The sequence below is a fragment of the Schistocerca nitens genome, chromosome 9 (assembly GCF_023898315.1).
Source record: "Schistocerca nitens isolate TAMUIC-IGC-003100 chromosome 9, iqSchNite1.1, whole genome shotgun sequence".
Taxonomy (NCBI): Eukaryota; Metazoa; Arthropoda; class Insecta; order Orthoptera; family Acrididae; genus Schistocerca; species Schistocerca nitens.
Genome location: NC_064622.1, coordinates 481,585,394 through 481,605,429, shown reverse-complemented (window position 1 = coordinate 481,605,429; position 20,036 = coordinate 481,585,394). Strand labels below are relative to the sequence as shown.

The 20,036-nt window shown below is 43.5% G+C and overlaps 1 protein-coding gene across 1 annotated transcript in view; it reads right to left on the bottom strand.

Annotated features, from left to right (window-relative positions):
• The window catches only part of LOC126204367 (NACHT and WD repeat domain-containing protein 2-like), a 1,117,837-nt gene that overhangs the window by 11,457 nt on the left and 1,086,344 nt on the right, over positions 1 to 20,036 (bottom strand). The window contains exon 8 of the mRNA XM_049938741.1: positions 18,312 to 18,474. Within this exon, the coding sequence (XP_049794698.1) occupies positions 18,312 to 18,474 (163 nt within the window). The remainder of the gene's footprint in view (positions 1 to 18,311; positions 18,475 to 20,036) is intronic.

The following is a 20,036-nucleotide window of genomic DNA, read 5'->3' as shown; positions in this document are numbered from 1 at the left end:
CTGTGACTGCCGAACGGTAGCTGGAGGTTTTGGAAGATGATTTCATCCCCATTGTCCAAAGTCATCCCGATTTCGACAAGATATTGTTCATGCAAGAAGGAGCTCGACCCCATCGAAGCAGGAGGGTGTTTGATGTCGTGGAGGAGCACTTTGGGCATTGTATTCTAGCTCTGGGATACCCAGAGGCCACCAGCATGGGCCTAGATTGGCAGGCATATTCTCCGTATCTGAAAACATGCGACTCCTTTTTGTGGGGCTGTATTAAAGATAAGGTGTACAGCAATAACCCCAAAACCATTTCTGAGCTGAAAACAGCCATTCAGGGGGTCATTGACAGTATAGATGTTTCTACATTTCAGCGGATCATGTAGAATTTCGCTATTCGTCTGCGCTATATCATCGCCAAAGATGGCAGCTACAGGGTGTTTCAAAAATGACCGGTATATTTGAAACGGCAATAAAAACTAAACGAGCAGCGATAGAAATACACCGTTTGTTGCAATATGCTTGGGACAACAGTACATTTTCAGGCGGACAAACTTTCGAAATTACAGTAGTTACAATTTTCAACAACAGATGGCGCTGCAAGTGATGTGAAAGATATAGAAGACAACGCAGTCTGTGGGTGCGCCATTCTGTACGTCGTCTTTCTGCTGTAAGCGTGTGCTGTTCACAACGTGCAAGTGTGCTGTAGACAACATGGTTTATTCCTTAGAACAGAGGATTTTTCTGGTGTTGGAATTCCACCACCTAGAACACAGTGTTGTTGCAACAAGACGAAGTTTTCAACGGAGGTTTAATGTAACCAAAGGACCGAAAAGCGATGCAATAAAGGATCTGTTTGAAAAATTTCAACGGACTGGGAACGTGACGGATGAACGTGCTGGAAAGGTAGGGCGACCGCGTACGGCAACCACAGAGGGCAACGCGCAGCTAGTGCAGCAGGTGATCCAACAGCGGCCTCGGGTTCCCGTTCGCCGTGTTGCGGCTGCGGTCCAAATGACGCCAACGTCCACGTATCGTCTCATGCGCCAGAGTTTACACCTCTATCCATACAAAATTCAAACGCGGCAACCCCTCAGCTCCGCTACCATTGCTGCACGAGAGACATTCGCTAACGATATAGTGCACAGGATTGATGACGGCGATATGCATGTGGGCAGCATTTGGTTTACTGACGAAGCTTATTTTTACCTGGACGGCTTCGTCAATAAACAGAACTGGCGCATATGGGGAACCGAAAAGCCCCATGTTGCAGTCCCATCGTCCCTGCATCCTCAAAAAGTACTGGTCTGGGCCGCCATTTCTTCCAAAGGAATCATTGGCCCATTTTTCAGATCCGAAACGATTACTGCATCACGCTATCTGGACATTCTTCGTGAATTTGTGGCGGTACAAACTGCCTTAGACGACACTGCGAACACCTCGTGGTTTATGCAAGATGGTGCCCGGCCACATCGCACGGCCGACGTCTTTAATTTCCTGAATGAATATTTCGATGATCGTGTGATTGCTTTGGGCTATCCGAAACATACAGGAGGCGGCGTGGATTGGCCTCCCTATTGGCCAGACATGAACCCCTGTGACTTCTTTCTGTGGGGACACTTGAAAGACCAGGTGTACCGCCAGAATCCAGAAACAATTGAACAGCTGAAGCAGTACATCTCATCTGCATGTGAAGCCATTCCGCCAGACACGTTGTCAAAGGTTTCGGGTAATTTCATTCAGAGACTACGCCATATTATTGCTACGCATGGTGGATATGTGGAAAATATCGTACTATAGAGTTTCCCAGACCGCAGCGCCATCTGTTGTTGAAAATTGTAACTACTGTAATTTCGAAAGTTTGTCTGCCTGAAAATGTACTGTTGTCCCAAGCATATTGCAACAAACGGTGTATTTCTATTGCTGCTCGTTTAGTTTTTATTGCCGTTTCAAATATACCGGTCATTTTTGAAACACCCTGTATATCTAACTTGTCATAACCTAAATCCAAGTATCTGTAGTGATGTTTGCATGTTGAATAAAGTGTGGCTCTCCGTAGTTTGTACCTAATTTACGTTTTTTTCACATAGTTCAATAAATGTCACCCTATATGTACTGTACACTGAAGAGCCAACTGGTACACCTGCCTAGTATCGTGTAGGCCACGACGAGCACGCAGAGGTCCTCAACACGACGTGGCATGGACTCACCTAGTCTGAAGTAGTGCTGGAAGGAACTGACACCATGAATTCTGCAGGACTGCCAACAAATCCCTAACTGCACGAGGGGGTGAGGATCTCTCGTGAACAGCACACTCAGAAGACTCTTCCTGGTGCCACTCTTTAGTAATTTCGGACATGTGGGGTGTCGCATTTCCCTGCAGGAATTTCCCAAATCCGTCGGAAAGCACAGTAGTCATAAATGGATGCGGGTAATCAGACAGCGTGTTTACGTGGGTGTCAGCTGTCATAGTGATCCCATATCACAGAAACTGCACACGCCCCACACCATTACAGAGCCTCCACCAGCTTGAACTGTTCCCTGCTAACATGCGGGATCCATGGATTCGTGAGGTTGTCTCCATACCCGTACACGTTCATCTGCTCGATACAATTTGAAACGAGACTCGTCCGAGCAGCAACATGTTTGCCGTCATCAACAGTCCTATTTCGGTGTTGAGAGGCCCAGGCGAGGCGCAAAGCTTCGTGCCGTGAAGTTAGCAAGAGTACACGAGTGAGCCTTCGGCTCCGAAAGCCCATATGGATAATGTTTCGTTGAATGGTTCGCACGCTTACTCTTGCTGATGGCCAAACATTGATATTTCCAACAATTTGCGGAAGGGTTGCACTTCTGTGACGCTGAACGATTCTCTTCAGTCGTCGTTGATCCCGTTCCTGCAGGATATTTTTCCTGCCCCAGCGATGTCGTGATGTTTTACCGGATTCCTGATATTCACGGTACACTCGTAAAATGGTCGCATGGGAAAATCCCCACTTCTTCGCTACCTCGGAGTCGCTGTGTCGCACAGCTCGTGGCCGACCATAACATCACGTTCAAACTCACTTAAATCTTGATAACCTGCCATTGCAGCAGGACTAACAGATCTAAGAACTGTGCCAGACAGTCACTGGTTTACATAGGCCTGCCTGTTTACATATCTCTGTATTTGGCTTCGCTTGCCCATACCAGTTTCTTTGGCTCTTCAGTATATGAAGGGGAAACTTTGTTGTTAATAGTCTAAAAGAGTACTCCGTAGCACAAGCGGGTCTGAGGCTCCAGGTATCGACCCATACTGAAAGTCCCGTATTACTACGTAGTGTAGTCTCCACGGGAGTCAATGCAGGCACTGTCTCTGGCATCCAGTGGATCATACAGACTGCGTATACTGTCCTGGGATTCGTTATACCACGCCTTACCGACTATCGACCTGTTCACGTACTTCTGTAACAGTTGTTGGCTGACGAGTTGCAGGACTCACTTCTTGTCCCTCATATTCCACATGTGCTCGATTGGAGACAGAGACCGTTCTAGCCTGGAGTGGGGCCAGTCTACCTTGGACAGTACTCACGTGGTCTACGTTTTGAGTGCAAACAGTCATCAGTTACTTTCAGGCAGTCAGCTATCACCTATGAAGACCAAGCTTTTGACACCGTTCCTCACAAGCGACTTGTAATCAAGCTGCGGGCCTATGGGGTATCGTCTCAGTTGTGCGACTGGATTCGTGATTTCCTGTCAGGAAGGTCGCAGTTCGTAGTAATAGACGGCAAATCATCGATTAAGACTGAAGTGATATCAGGTGTTCCCCAGAGACGCGTCCTGGAATCTCTGCTGTTCCTGATCTATATAAATGACCTGTGTGACAATCTGAGCAGTTCTCTTAGGTTCTTCGAAGATGATGCTGTAATTTACTGTCTAGTAAGGTCATCCGAAGACCAGTATCAGTTGCAAACTGATTTAGAAAAGATTGTTGTATGGTGTGGAAGGTGGCAGTTGACGCTAAATAACGAAAAGTGTGAGATGATCCACATAAGTTCCAAAAGAAATCAGTTGGAATTCGATTACTCGATAAATAGTACAATTCTCAAGGCTGTCAATTCAACTAAGACGGTGTAAAAATTACGAACAACTTCAGTTGAAAAGACCACATAGATAATGTTGTGGGGAAAGCGAGCCAAAGGTTGCGTTTCATTGGCAGGACACTTAGAAGATGCAACAAGTCCACTAAAGAGACAGCTTACACTACACTCGTTCGTCCTATGTTAGAATATTGCTGCGCGGTGTGGGATGCTTACCAGGTGGGATTGACGGAGAACATCGAAAGGGTACAAAAAAGGGCAGCTCGTTTTGTATTATCACGTAATAGGGGAGAGAGTGTGGCAGATATGATACGCGATTTGGGATGGAAGTCATTAAAGCAAAGACGTTTTTCGTCGCGGCGAGATCTATTTACGAAATTCCAGTCACCAACTTTCTCTTCCGAATGGGAAAATATTTTGCTGAACCCTACCTACATAGGCAGGAATGATCATCAAAATAAAATAAGAGAAATCAGAGCTCGAACAGAAAGGTTTAGGTGTTGGTTTTTCCCGCGCGCTGTTCGGGAGTGGAATGGTAGGGAGATAGTATGATTGTGGTTCGACGAACCCTCAGCCAAGCACTTAAATGTGAATTGCAGAGTAGTCATGTAGATGTAGACCACAGCACGCCGTTCCATCTTCGAAGTGGTCTCTCGACGGCACCAGGTGAGCCGTGCACGTCGATCCTGTGGCGTCAGAGGAAGACGGCCAGAGGAGTGCACGCCTGTAGTCCCACAGTAAATAACCGGTTCGCAACAGTTGGAGTTGGCGTGTCTCGGCTCACGAGCCCTCTTATCTGTGCTGGCCCTACCATACGACAGTCGTGGCTGGCTCGCGTCTGTGGTGCATGGACCTCCGGGACCTTGTCCAGATGTGTGAGAATGTTCACGTTACCACTGGTATCACAATCGTTGCACAACCGACGCAGAATGTCCAACTTGTATGGCTATTCTCCAAAATGACCATCCTGCTACTCGGAGGGCACAGTCTCACCCCTCTCAAACTCGCTCAGCTGGCTGTAGGAACCATGTCTGCGTCTCCGTGGCATGATGGCCCTTGTTTCACACGTTTGTACCATACTGAGCCTTCTGGCTGCGAGCATACATTATTAAATGGTACACATAGATGACAATGTGTTAGCTACGCCACTATTCAGTCTGTCAGCAGACGACGTTGAAACCATTAGCGGTACATCTTATATCCCTCAGGTGACATATGCCATCATCGGATGAAAACCTACGTCGTCTTTACAAATAATTTTTTGCCGGCAGCGTATAATAGTGGAACATTGTTAGCAAACAGAAAAGTTGTATTTGTGTCTTATCCTATCGGCTTATGACTAGAATACTACTACAAGAAATGAATTAGCAACAACAATAAACGAGGCTGCAGGTCACTGAGAGGGAGGAAGATGAGATGCACAGGGGAGGGTGGGGGGAGGAAATGTTAGGGGTCTAAATGCAGATACGCACTAAAAAAGAAAAAAAAAGATGCAACACGAAGGAATTATCAGGATGGGACAGGAATCAGTAGATGTGATGTATGTGTACAAACAAATGATTACAATTTCAGAAAAATTGGATGATTTATTCAAGGGAAACAGCTTCACAAACTGAGCAAGACCGTAATGCATTGTCCACTCCTTGGTCTTATCCAAGCAGTTATTTTGCTTGGCACTGATTGGCAGAGTTGTTGGATGTCCTTCTGAGGCATATCGTGCTAAATCCTGTCCAATTAGCTAGTCAGATCGTCAAAATCCGAAGATGACTGAAGAGACGTGCCCATAATATTGCAAACGTCCTCAGTTGTGGCGATTTCCGGCGACCTTACTGGTTAAGTCAGGGTTTGGCAAGCTAGAAGACAAACTGCAGAAATTCTCACCCTGTCTGGGTGGGCGCTACCTTGGTGAATAGTAAGTCCGGGATGGCTGGTCATGAAGGAAAGCAAACCGGGGCGCAGAATATCGACGGCTGTAAGGGTGCCGTGGCTGACACCCAAAGGGGTCCTGCTATGTAAAGAATTGGCTCCGCAGACCGTCACTGCTGGATGTCTGGCCACACAGCGGGCGATAGTCAGGATGGTCTCCCACTGCCGTATGGGACTTGTCCAGACACGTCTTCAGTCTGAAATCTCATTGAATGGAATATATGAAGAGTCCTGCTTCGAAATGAGACCCGATGATCAGCGATGACGTGTCTGGAGACGCCCTGGACAGCGGTGGAATACCAACCTGATGTCGCTCGCTGACCTGCCTGAAAACCATGAGTGATAGTCCAGGCTGCCAGTTTTTTTTTTTTTTTTTTTTTTTTTTCATAGCACGACCCGTTTGGATCTCGTTGGCGGCAGCCTTACAGCGCAGCGATACGTCGAGAATATTCTACGCCCCGTTTTGTTGAACTTGAAGGCAAGCCATCGTGGGCTTCCATATCAGCTAGATAATGACCTTCCGAACATAGCGAGAGTTTCTACTGCTTGCTTTCGTGCTTGCCAAACTCTACCTTCGCCAGCAAGACTGCAGGATCCCTCTCCACTGAGGACATTTGGAGCATTATGGATAGGGCCCTCGAACCACCTTGTTATTTTGACGATCTAATGGGGCAATTAGAATTTATTATTTTATTCATAGCTGTTATGTTTCAGCAACTGTAGTATTTATTTCAGAATATAATTCAGTCTTCAGTTGCAAATATATTTGTCACTATATCTCTCAGGAGGACATCCAATAACTCCGTCAATCAACGCCAAGCCGAAAAACTGCTTGCATGTGGATCTATGCGTTACTGACTTGCTCAATTTGTAATAGTGTTTCTCTTGAATAAATCATCCACTTGTTCTGAAATTGTAATCATTTCTTTGTTTGTTCATGTACACCACATCTACCTATGGATAATTATTTCATAATGAATTTTTTTGTGTTGGACTGTTTTTTTATTGGTGGCTGAAAACGATATAGTGAACACCATTACATCACTATTTATTCCATTTTAATTCTAATTATTGTAGTTTTTAGGAGTAATATGTTTTTAGGTTAGGCAGTACCTCCAAACACATGTGACAATAGTAAGCCGTTAATGTTTATTTTCCTCTTGGCAGCAGGTCAGATGTTCAAGTGTGGACGTGTGGACGAAAAACGTTTAGTCCATAGCGACAGGCGTAGTCCATTAAATGGATTGTGCAGGTAGTAAACTATGTGACATGTTTGTGGCAAGACTGTTAGATGCAGAGAAAAAACTACCACACTGAACTGGGTACATATTAAGGTTCCAAAGATCACAATATCTGCACTTATAGCCCTAACATGCTGTATGTTATCAGTATTGTAGTGATGTTGTCAATTAATCCAGATTTTTTACTGCTTTATTTTTTTATTTTACTTTTCGGTACTGTGTTGAGAGACTGTTGAGTTCAACCGTCTATATTTGTCGAATTATTGGTTGTAATAGCATAAACTCCCAATACAATTGTCTGCAGATTCGCTATATGTGGCTTACGAGTCAGGTGAGGTATACATTCGTGTATAGACTTCAGCTGTTTTGGTGAACCTCCCCTACCATGAGCAGCCGTTCACAACACAGCTCCCATCACCACCATTTCCCCCTCCCCATGGTTCAAATGGCTCTGAGCACTATGTGACTTAACATCTTAGGTCATCACTCTCCTAGAACTTAGAACTACTTAAACCTAACTAACCTAAGGACTAAACCTGCGACCGTAGCAGTCTCGCGGTTCCGGACTGAAGCGCCTAGAACCACACGGCCACCGCGGCCGGCCCCCCTCCCCATACCACGATCTCTCCACAGCTATTGGCCGAGTTATTTTGCGCACACTGCCACACAGAGGAGCTTCGAGTACTTATCAACGAAGTTATTTCCTTAAGTAAACATTGTTGTTCAAGTATTTCATATACAAGCAATAGCGAACCGATACTGAATCCTTTGCGGAATCTTAGGGGCTGTTTCAAGGAGCAAATTAGTGATAGGATGTAAGGGATGTGTCATTCAGTGGCACTATAAAACAGCGAAGTTTTACCACATGGCAGAAAACATGGGCCTTTGTGTTAATTTTGGAAACTGGGCCTCCTCGCTATGGACCTGGCAGTATTCGTATCGAAAGTGTCGTAGTAAACTACAACGCTGCGTGTCACCTGACAGCATAAAAATTAATGTATGTCTCCAAAGGCGTGTACTTGAGACTGACGTTGGCTTCTCCACTTTCGACGCTCTATAGGGTTTGCAGATATGGGCCCCTATTGTAAGCATCAGGTAGATTCAGTATCTCTTGACTTACGAAAAGCATTTGACTCAGTACTACAACTATGCTTATTGTCAAAAGTACGATCATACGGCGTATCAAGTGAAGTTTGCGACTGGAATGAGGACTTTTTGGTAGGGACGGTGAAGCATGTTATCATGGATGGAGAGTCGTCGTCAGATATCGACGTAACTTCGGGTGTGCCCCAGAGAAGTGTGCTAGGGTTCTTGCTGTTCATATTCCTAATGGGCTTGCAGACAATAGTAACATCACGCTTTCTGCAGATGATGCAGTACTATCTGAAAGAAGCTGCATAAATATTCCGCCAGACCTTGATGAGATTTCAAAGTGGTGCAAACAATGACAACTTGCTCTCAATTTTCAAAAATGTAAAATTGTGCTCTTCACAAAATGAAAAAAATGTAGCATACCATGACTATAATATCAGTGAGTCACTGCTGGAACCGGGCAACTCATACAAATACCTAGGTGTAACACTTTGCAGTGACATGAAATGAAATGATCACATAGGCTCACTCGCGCGTAAAGCTGGTGGTAGACTTCGATATATAGGTAGAGTACTGGGGAAGTGCAATCAGTCTACAAAGGAGATTGCTTACAGATCAGTCGTGTGACCCTTCGCAGAACATTGCTTAAGTACGCGGCGCCGGTAATGAATAGGAGTAACAGGGGATATTCAATGTATACAGAGAAGAGCAGTACGAATGGTCACATGTTTTTTTGATCCGTGGGAGAGCGTCGCAGAAATACGGAGGGAACTGAACTGGAACATTCTCGAAGAATTCTATTCTATTAACATAGTTTCAGGAACCGTGTTTAAATGATTACTCTAGGGATATATTACAGCCCCCTCCGTATCACTCACATAGGGATTGTGAGGATAAGATTCGAATAATGCACGCCCAAAGACATTCATTCATTCTTCCCGCACTACATGCGTGAATGGAACGGCAGGAAACCCTAAGAACTGGCACAGTGGGGCGTACACTCTTCCATGCACCTCACGGTGGTTTGCAGTGTACAGATGTAGATGTACCTGCACCACGTATGATTACATTTAGCCGCACTGTGCACGTTTCCGTTCTTCGGCGGTTATCTTCGAGTTGCCTTTATTGGAGTTTGTGCATAGTTGTCACAGAACGACAATGTGGGTTACGGATACACGTCAGGAGGGAGTCTCCAAATGGTCTCAACGAGTACGGTCCATATAATCAGGGAGGGTGATTTTGCTGAATGTACACAAAATGCAGGAAACCATGCCTGTGAGGTCAAGGAACAAAAACGGTGACATGGACATACTATATGCATAAATGCGCTCCAAGGGAGTATACACCCATTTGAAGGTGTCGATGAAAGATCTTTGACATTGTAGGTGTCAGTGAAGAGAGCACATATGAATCACATCAGTAAGCAGAACTGTTCTATGTGTACCAGTGGTTTCGATCCACATATAAGAAGCCGTCGCCAAAAATACCCACTTACACAATGAGGCTGAACTGGTGCTGCTGGTGCGTTGCCACCCTACCTCGGGCATTCTTCGTACCACAAATGGTGGGTGCTGTGAAAGTTGACGATACCGACCCTGATAAAGATAGCTTTGCCGGTATCTAGGATGCATGACAGAAATTCCTGCGCGATGGTGGCCTTTGTGACGAATCAGCGACAAGACCATTACCGCGGAGGTAATAAGGCCTGTACAGGTTGTGAGCGACGCGGAATGTGGCAGTTGTCGTAGAGAAAGTTCCACTCGGTCGCCTGGTTTACCCCATGCTGGCGGGCCATCTACCTGCCGGTGATACTGGGGTCACTGTCAAAGGTCTTGTACATCCACTTTCAAGTTCTGGTACTCCTGTTGCAACGCATTCATCTGAGGCGTGCTGCGGCTCGCATTGGTGCTGTTTGTAGGTTTCTGTCCTCTGTTGGAGGCCAGGCGGTTGTTTATCTTCTCGCGTTGACTGGCGCCACTCGCATTCGCAAACGTTGCCTGTCCGCTAGTGGCAGCAGCGGTGGTTATCGATGTGTAGTAACTGTTGTCCTATCTTTGGAGGAGCGACGTCGTCGTTTTTCCGGGTCGTGTGAGTGTGCTAGTTCGGTTGGGGATTCCGGAGGAGCCAGGTCCGCACAGTGCCAGAACACGCCGGGACCGCTGGTGGCACGCGTGGACTGCCGCATGGAAGGGCTGTGGTCACGAGGATGCACGACCTCGGCGTAAACCGGATCCAGCAAGCTTTAAGATGAGTGCATTTCAATCCAAGTAGAGAAACCACCATTGTGATATCCCGCTATTCTCCAGTGACTTGCGTTCATGTTGCTGCTCGTAGTGTTTCCGAGGCGAAGAGCAGCGAGTGGAGTGCTTGGGGAAGGCGGATCTGATTAACTTTCCTCGATTTCTTATTACTGTTTACTGCGTTCAACTTGTTACAATTTGTTAAGTTCAACCAGCGGTAGTTTTTCTTGCCTGGTGGCTGCTAACGCCCCAGTTACCTGCCTTGTGGGTTAGTGTATGTAACGCAGTGTACATTTCCTCGCCTTGCCGCTGCTGCCCGTATTCTGGACGTAGTGCAGACCGCCGCTTCTGGCTTTGGCGTAATGTTCCATGGTTGCATTTGGTTTATCGGACGTCAGGTAGCTTCAGCAAGATTATCATTAGTCATTCACAGCCACTAGTCTGAGTTACCATCTTGTGAAGTGAATGCAACTCTTGGCTGCCTATCTCATCGCTCTCGAAAGTGTATGTTGCAGGACCTACTCAGAGGTCGATTCCTGGAGCACCGTCTTCATCAGTTGCTTGTTTTTTTAATTAAGTTTTGTTATTGTATTTGCTGCTTTACAGAAAGTTTCAAAATTTTTTATGTTATTGCCGTTCCTGGCGTGTAAGTCCTTCAGCCGTGATTGTGGTCGTTTACTTTAAAATTCAAATTTGGTATTTTTATTTTAGCATTAAGCCTTAAAACCATGCTTACTGCCATTCCTGGCGTCTGATGCATTCTGCTGCGTTTGTGGCGACTTACCTTAATATTTTAATACCTGCAAGTTGTAAATTGCAGCGGGTTCTTAAACAATTCTTAATTTGTTGCCATTCCTGGCGTGTAAGGCCTTCTGCCCAGATCACAGTGGCTTGTTTTTAAAACATTATCTGTTGTATCTGTATTTAATGGTGATTTACTAAATTGCAACTCACTGAAAACGCTATTATTTACACTTGTTTATTTCTTCGTTAATAACGTGTGGTATTTTTTATTTATTGTTGAGTCTGGAATTACTGGTTTAAAATAAATTGTGTGTAACTGTAAAAGGCAATCAATAGTAACTGATCACGGCGCCGTCCACAATCGTAACCGAATCCTGCCTTCCGTTGACTATCAGGGTTCATGGTCCTTCTTGCTCCTTGTCGTTTCCTGCAGCCTTTCCCTGTGTGACAGGTGTGGAGAGTATTTTGATAATGATTTAGTCTTCGGTGAAAGCTGTATTAAGATGACTTCAACGGTATCAAAATTTGTGCTACCGTAAATTATTAAGAACAAGTCGATTTTCTGTGGAATTAATTGAATTTTCTTATCAACAGGTGCAAGCTTGTAATGGATACACAATGATTGTTGAACATACTAAAAATATTGACTACGAAGTTTTGCTTCCTCGAATGTATGCATTAGCAAATCAAATTCCAGGTCTGGTAATGTGACATGACACCTAAGTGAATAGAATGATAAAAATGTGTTGTACAGATTAAACGTGTGAGTTCTAACGAATAATGTTCAACTGCCTTTTTGAAAATAAATTCTAAAAATAGTAAAATTCGTTGTTAAAACTGTTCTGATTTCAAAATTTTCTTCCACTGGTAAGAAATAATTTAAAACCAATAATAACACGATCAACGGATATAAGCCTGCTACTCAGTCAGTTCGACGCCTGAGTATTAACAAACTTTACTATTAAAATGAGTAACACGCTTACATTATTTTTAGTTTGCTCCTCAACACACATTTACAGCCCGTGAATTCCATCGGGAAATCCTCCAAGAAGGGTCGTGTGAACTATGTGTATAAGGTTTTTAAAATGTCAACTTCTGTCTTTACAAAAGATTCTAGAAAATGAGCGCATCTGCCTACATGCGTTGACAAAATATTTTTGAATAATAAAACATGTATCTTATTATCTGTTTGCAGGACCCGTCTGAAATGATATCTAAGGATATTCCTGGAAATTTTGTGCAAGGCGTTTTATACGTGCTGCACTGTACTGATTTCCATATCTGATTGCTTCTACTATACGGTTTTCTAGTCATTCACAAAGAAACATTTAACGTGAAACTATGTCTCGGCTTCTTAAGTCATTGCGCGTCTTGTACTTTGTTGGTTAGCTTCACTGTATCATTTAATGTCAAGAATGTCTTCAGCTGCTTGTAGCACCATCTGACTACGATAAGCACGATACAAAGATCGTTAATAAGCATCGACACAAGATCAGATCTTTCCAACGAGGGATTACACCTTTTATTTCAGATTTGCACAGATTATTTTTTTCAACCCCAAAGCAAATTTTCATGTTTACTTACTGAACTGAAGAACGTGACCGTGTCTTAATTTCTATCCTGGTGATATAGCCTTTCTGTAAACCTTCATGGAACATTTTACACTTAATTTTATTGCTAAATTTTGCATAGTTAATTTTTTTAATTTTCTAACCAGTTCTGCTGACTTTCTTAGGAACTGATATTTCGCGACATAGCCAGGGAGGAGACAAGCGAGCCAACAGCTTTAATGAAACTAAAAATCCCATAGATAAAATATTTTAATAGTTCAGATTAGAATGTTGCGACATTCAGTGATTACTGGTTTCAGGTGATATTCACCTATCTTCCAATCAGTTATCAATTCGAGTGCAATGTCTTATTGCAAGATTAGATAGACACATTGTCATAAACATGCCAATAAATCATACACTGGGTATTAAAAAACGATACCGACGATCGTCGAGGGGTAATATACGGTATCAGGAGGAACAAATCGAGAGTAGGAACCCATGTCCGGAAAAGTAACCCAACTACACTACAGAGCGTCGACGTTGCGGGCGCCAGCGCCCATCGCTAGGCCCCTCCTTCGGTAGCAAACGTGATTTTGTACGCTGACGGAGCATAGGCGAAACGTTTTGTAACGAGAAGATGGAGCTACCTGCTGCATAGAAAGGCATTGCTTCCTTTGAATGCCTGTTGCCTCAGACGATGACGGTTTCTGACACAGGTTTCTATCCGCGGTTTATTCATGCTACATCTACATCTACGTGATTACTCTGCTATACACAGTAAAGCGCTTGGCACAGGTTTCAATGAACCACCTTCAAGCTGTATCTCTACCGTTCCACTGTCGTACGGCGCGCGGGAAAAACGAGCCCTTAAATTTTTCTGTACGAGCCCTGATTTCTCTTATTTTATCGTAATGATCATTTCGCCCTATGTAGGTGGATGCCAACAGAATGTTTTTGCAATCGGAAGCGAAAACTGGCGATTGAAATTTCATGAGAAGATCCCGTCACAACGAAAAACGTACATCTCTGTGGCACTATCTCCCCTATTTGTGATAATACAAAACGAGCTGCCCTTTTTGAACTTTTTCGATGTGACTCGTGAGTCCCACCCGATGCGGATCCCACACTACACAGCAATACTCCAGAACAGAGCGGACAAGCGTGGTGTAAGCAGTCTCTTTAGTAGATCTGTCGCACCTTCTAAGTGTCCTGCCAATGAATCACAGTCTTGGTTTGCTGTACCCACAATATTATCTATGTGATAATTCCAATTTAGGTTATTTGTTTTTGTAATCCCTAAGTATTTAGTTGAATTTACAGCCCTCAGATTTGTGTGACTTATCGCGTAATAGAAATTTAGCGGATTTCTTTTAGTACGCACGTGAATAACTTCACACTTTCTTCGTGCAGGGTCAATTGCCACTTTTCGCACCATACAAATATCTTATCTTAATAATTTTGCAATTCTTTTTGGTCATCTGATGACTTTACAAGACGATAAATGACACCTGCAAACAGTCTAAGAGGGCTACTCACATTGTCTCCTATGTCGTTAATATAGATCAGAAACAAGGGCCTATAACACTTCCTTGGGGAACGCTGGATATTATTTCTGTTTTACTCGATGACTTTCTGTCTACTGGTACGAACTGTGACCTTTCTGACAGGTAATTACGAATTCAGTACCACAACTGAGGCGATATTCCATTGGCACGCAGCTTGTGAGGAACGGTTTCGAAAGCCTTCTGTAAATCTAAAAATATGGAATCAATTTGACATCCCCTGTCGATAGCACTCCTTACTTGATGAGTATAAAGAGCTGATTGTGTTTCACAAGAATGATATTTTCTGAATCCGTGCTGCCTATGTGTCAACAAAGCGTTTTGTTCGATATAATTCATAACGTTGGAACACGGTAAATGTTCGAAAACCCTACTGCAAATCGACGTTAGTGATATGGTCCTGTAATTCAGCGGATTACTCCTACTTCCCTTTTTGGGTATTTGTGTGACTTGAGCAGTTTTCCAGTCTTTAGGTACGGAAATATCTGTGAGCGAGCGGTTGTATATAATTGCTAAATATGGAGGTATAGTATCAGGATACTCCGAAGGTAACTCGACTGGTATACAGTCTGGACCGGAGGGCTTGCCTTTATTAAGTGATATAAGCTGCTTTTCTACACCGAGAATATCTACGTCTACGTTTCACATCTTGGCAGTTGTTCTTGATTGGAATTCAGGAATATTTACTTCGTCTTCTTTGGTGGAGTTTCGGAAAACCGTGATTAATAAATTTGCTATAGTGGCACTGTCATCAGTGACTTCACCGTAATTATCTCGCAGTGGATGTATTGATTGCGTCTTGCAACTGGTGTGGTTTATGTGTGACCAGAATGTCTTTGGGTTTTCTGCCAGATTCCGAGACAGAGTTTCGTTGTGGAAATTACGAAAAGCACTAGCACTGAAATAGACGCTATATTTCGAACTTCTGAAAAACTGTGACAATCTTTGAGATTGATCGTTCTTTTAAATTTGGCATGGTTTTTTCGCTGTTTCTGCAACAGCGATCTGACCCGTTTTGTGTACCATGGTGGATCAGTAACATCACTTATTAATTTATATGGTATATGAATATATATTGCCGTCGATTATAGCTCTTTGAAATCATTCCACATCTTTTCTACACTTTCATGATCAGATCTCCTGTATACAGAGAGAAACTGGAGATTTTAGAAGGTTCCAACAACATTTTTGGAAGACTTCCGCCTATGGTCCGATAGCATACAAAATCACGTTAGCTGTTGAAGAGTTTGCCTGATGGCAGGCGCTGGCCCCTGTAACTTCGACGTACTGTAGCGTCATTGAATGACCTTTTTTCCTCACGACACTTTCTACAACCTCTTTAAGTTTGCCTGTATCTATAACACCCTGCACGTAAGACTCATGACAATGACATAATTGTATATGCACCACTACTACGCCATTATTGCTTTGAATTAGCCATATAGTACATGTTTGCTGCCATGTGACTTGTGTCATGAGACTGTATAAAGAATATTATGTTCTAAGGTGCTTTTGTAAGAAAGAGTACATGATGTTTCGTCATAATGGTGCATACCATTATTTCATTGCCGTCAATCTTATTCATGAGCTATTGCTATGTTGATTGCTATGTTGATAACGTATTTCTATGAACTCTTGGGTCAGATGGTTCAAATGGCTCTGAGCACTATGGGACTCAACTACTGAGGTCATAAGTCCCCTAGAACTTAGAACTACTTAAACCTAACTAACCCTAAGGACAACACACACATCCATGCCCGAGGCAGGATTCGAACCTGCGACCGGAGCGGTCGCGCGGTTCCAGACTGTAGCGCCAGAACCGCTCGGCCACTAGCGGCCGGCTCTTGGGTCAGATACTGAACTCGAATCGATAGATGATGTGAATATGACTGAATATCCTGTCGAAACTAATAATAGTTGAATGTTATACAACTGCGATGTGTGCTATTAAAGGAAATTCTCTATAAAAATTTTCTGCTTAATTATGGTCAGTACTGGTCATATATTAATTTATGCTTGAAGTTTGTGCACTGGAAATATGATGTGGTGGTGTTGATCACGCAGTGCCACATTAGCCGAGCGGTCTAGGGCGCTGCAGTCATGGACTGTGCGACTGGTCCCAGAGGAGGTTTGAGTCCTCCCTCGGGCATGGGCGTGTGTGTTTGTCCTTAGGATAATTTAGGTTAAGTAGTGTGTAAGCTTAGGGACTGATGACCTTAGCAATTAAGTCCCATAAGATTTGACACACATTTGAACATTTTGAACCGCAGTGCCACAATCATAGAAGATTTGTGGGCTCGCACATCACTCCGTGGATGCAGCACTGCTTCTGCCATCTCCAACCTCAAACTTGAACAATCCCATGCCACTGCCTCGTGAGTGAGAAAAGCTTGAAAGTCTGGGCTCATCACTTTGCATGCCTCTTCTTACAAGGGAACCTCCCCATCGCACCCCCCTCAGATTTAGTTATAAATTGACACAGTGGATAGGCCTTGAAAAACTAAACACAAATCAATCGAGAAAACAGGAAGAAGTTGTGTGGAAGTATGAAAAAATAAGCAAAATATACAAACTGAGTAGTCCATGTGCAAGATAGGCAACATCAAGGACAATCTAAGCTGAGGAGCGCCGTGGTCCTGTGGTTGGAGTGAGCAACTGCGGAAAGAGAGGTCCTTGGTTCGAGTCCTCCCTCGAGTGAAAATTTTACTTTCTTTATTTTCGCAAAGTTACGATCTGTCCGTTCATTCATTGACGTCTCTGTTAACTGTAATAAGTTTAGTGTCAGTGTTTTGCGACCGCACCGCAAAACCGTGCGATTAGTAGACGAAAGGACGTGCCTCTCCAATAGGAACCGAAAACATTTGATCGCAAATTCATGGGTCAACCGATTCCTCCACAGGAAAACACGTCTGATATATTCTTTACGACACTGGTGACGGCATGTGCATCACATGACAGGAATGTGTTGTCGACCCACCTTACTTGCACACTTGGCGAATGGGTAAAAAGATTCTTCTACCTTGCCCGATTTAGGTTTTCTTGTGGATGTGATAATAACTCCAAAAATGGTTCAAATGGCTCTGAGCACTATGGGACTCAACTGCTGAGGTCATTAGTCCCCTAGAACTTAGAACTAGTTAAACCTAACTAACCTAAGGACATCACAAACATCCATGCCCGAGGCAGGATTCGAACCTGCGACAGTAGCGATAATAACTCCCAAAAAAGTGATGAAAACATAAGAGTTTGTCACATAAACTGCAACAAATGAATGCAACAGTTTCACAGTCGCACAGTTTTTCCTGTGCTCTGTCAAAACATATGTTTTTTACGTTTTCAAATGTTTCCGTGCGTAGACCGTCAAATCCTACATATTTCCAAGCAAATCTGAACATGTCCTGGAATTATGGAGAGCGAAGTTGATTATGTGTGAGTGCCTGAACTTTGATAATTATCTGAAAATAAAAAATTAAACTTTTCACTCGAGAGAAGATTTGAACTTAGGACCTTTCGTTCCGCAGCTGCTCACGCTAACCACGGGACCACGGCGCTCGTAAGCTGACACTCTCCTTGATGTTGCCTACTTTGCGCATGGACTACTCAGTTTGTATATTTTGCTTATTTTTTTCATAGTTGCACACAACTTCTTCCTGTTTTCTCGGTTGATCTGTGTTCAGTTTTTCAAGGCCTATCCCTGTGCCGAGTTATAACTAAATCTGAGGGGGGTGCGATGGGGAGGTTCCCTTGTTAGCCCCTGTCCCAAATACTGACTGTCGTACTGTGTCTAGAAATGTGCTGCTCTACCAGACTCTTGTGTACAGGTATCAAGCAAAGCAGTACAGAATGGTTGACAGAGTCGGCGCCCCTGAGTGGGAGTCTGACGCTGGCTCACCTGCACCGCCTTGTTGCGGGCCTTCACCTCCGGCTCCTCCTCGAGGCTCCTGGCGATCAGCGCCTTCAGCTTGGCGGTGACCAGCTCGCGGAACTTGGTCAGGTACGCCTCGTGCTCCTCGCTGTCCGGGTCCAGGCCGGGGCTGCTGGAGCTCCAGGGCACGCTGCGGACACGAAAGCACCGGTTGGTCTTGTCTGCAAATCGTATTTACTGTCACGGTATTGTCTTCTAACCTAAGCACTGAAACCAAAGATATTCTTCTCCAATGTTCTATGGCATTCGTTGCCTTAATTTAACCCATTAATTTTTACTTTCTTGCGTTTTCTGAATCTGCAGACTATTACCTTTTAATAGATATATATTTTATTCAATTCCGAAGACTACAACTATTTTTAAATTTTTTTGAAATGTGTTCTACATGGGCGTGACCCACTGTGGCGCTGTTAAACTGCTGTCAAATGGTGTTATTATTAACGTCCGTGTTCATCAGGTACATTTTAGTGATGTGAGATAAAGTATGTGTTGTGGCTAACCTGTGATGGTTCAATATATATCGCTGGTGTGATTGTCGATTGTTTCATGTTTATTTACTCTGTCGTTATCTCGAAAATATTCGTAATTAATTCTGTTTCTTGAGTCTCTGTTTTGTTGAAGTATAATAATGAGTAAAAGTAAAGTTATTAGAAATCCTCTGAAGGCTTTTAAGAAAAGGAGAAATGTTGGAAAGCCAAAGGTACTTAGAAATATGGGAATAAAGATAGGCTTTAACATGGTACGAGCGATGCTTGCTTTAGACAAGGAACGCCTTCGGGCTGCAGACAGGGCTGTAAAGAGTCTAGAAATACAAGCAAGAGTAAACAGGAGGAGGAACAAGAGGAAGCTGGAGGAGGAGTTTGCAGAGGATGAAGATAATCCATCCTATGGACCTGGAATGCACTAAAAAGTTAATCCAATCTTTTTCGCTCGATTCCAAAAACTTTTATTTTCTCATACTAATTACATGTTTTCTAAGGATTTTCCAAACATATTTGTTTCAAACTTTCAGTAAATGTTACACAGTACCTTCTGCATAATTTAACACAGCCTTTTTCCAAAAAACTGTATATTTTTGAATATATAAATAAAAAATTGCAAAAAAATGTTGTGAATTTTCATTACAATTGAAAAAAAAAATCATCTTTAATAACTGAACTAAAATTTTGGAAAATCCCTGAGTTAAGTTGTAGCCCATATTCCAATAAATAATCTGTAAAAAGTTCAACTTCCTACCCCAAATACTTTGTGAGGAAAGATGTAATTTATAAGTGTTATTTTAACATTGCAAGTATAGGGCGTTCCGGAGCCCCTTAAATTAAGTTCCTTAAAATGTAAACAGGCTTTGGAAAATGATATGCAAACACCTTGAGAAATGTATGCTTGAACATAAATGCAAATGCCAGCCAAGCCCGCGGACTGCGCTGTTGTGTTTGACCACAAAAGACACCTTTGCAATGTCCTCAGGGTCAGTCGTAGCCAAGAGAGCGGTTCCCTATAGTTGTGAGTGCATTAGGTGGGAGCAATGTCACTTCTAACGTGGGCACATTCTTGGTGTTCGCTTGGTGGCTGCTTCTCTAACTAAGGTAGCCGAAATATTTGCTGTTTCAAAACGCAGTACATCGAAAATTTATACGGCATACAGCGAAAGCCGGTAAACAACACCCGGTAAGCCACAATGCGGACGAAAAT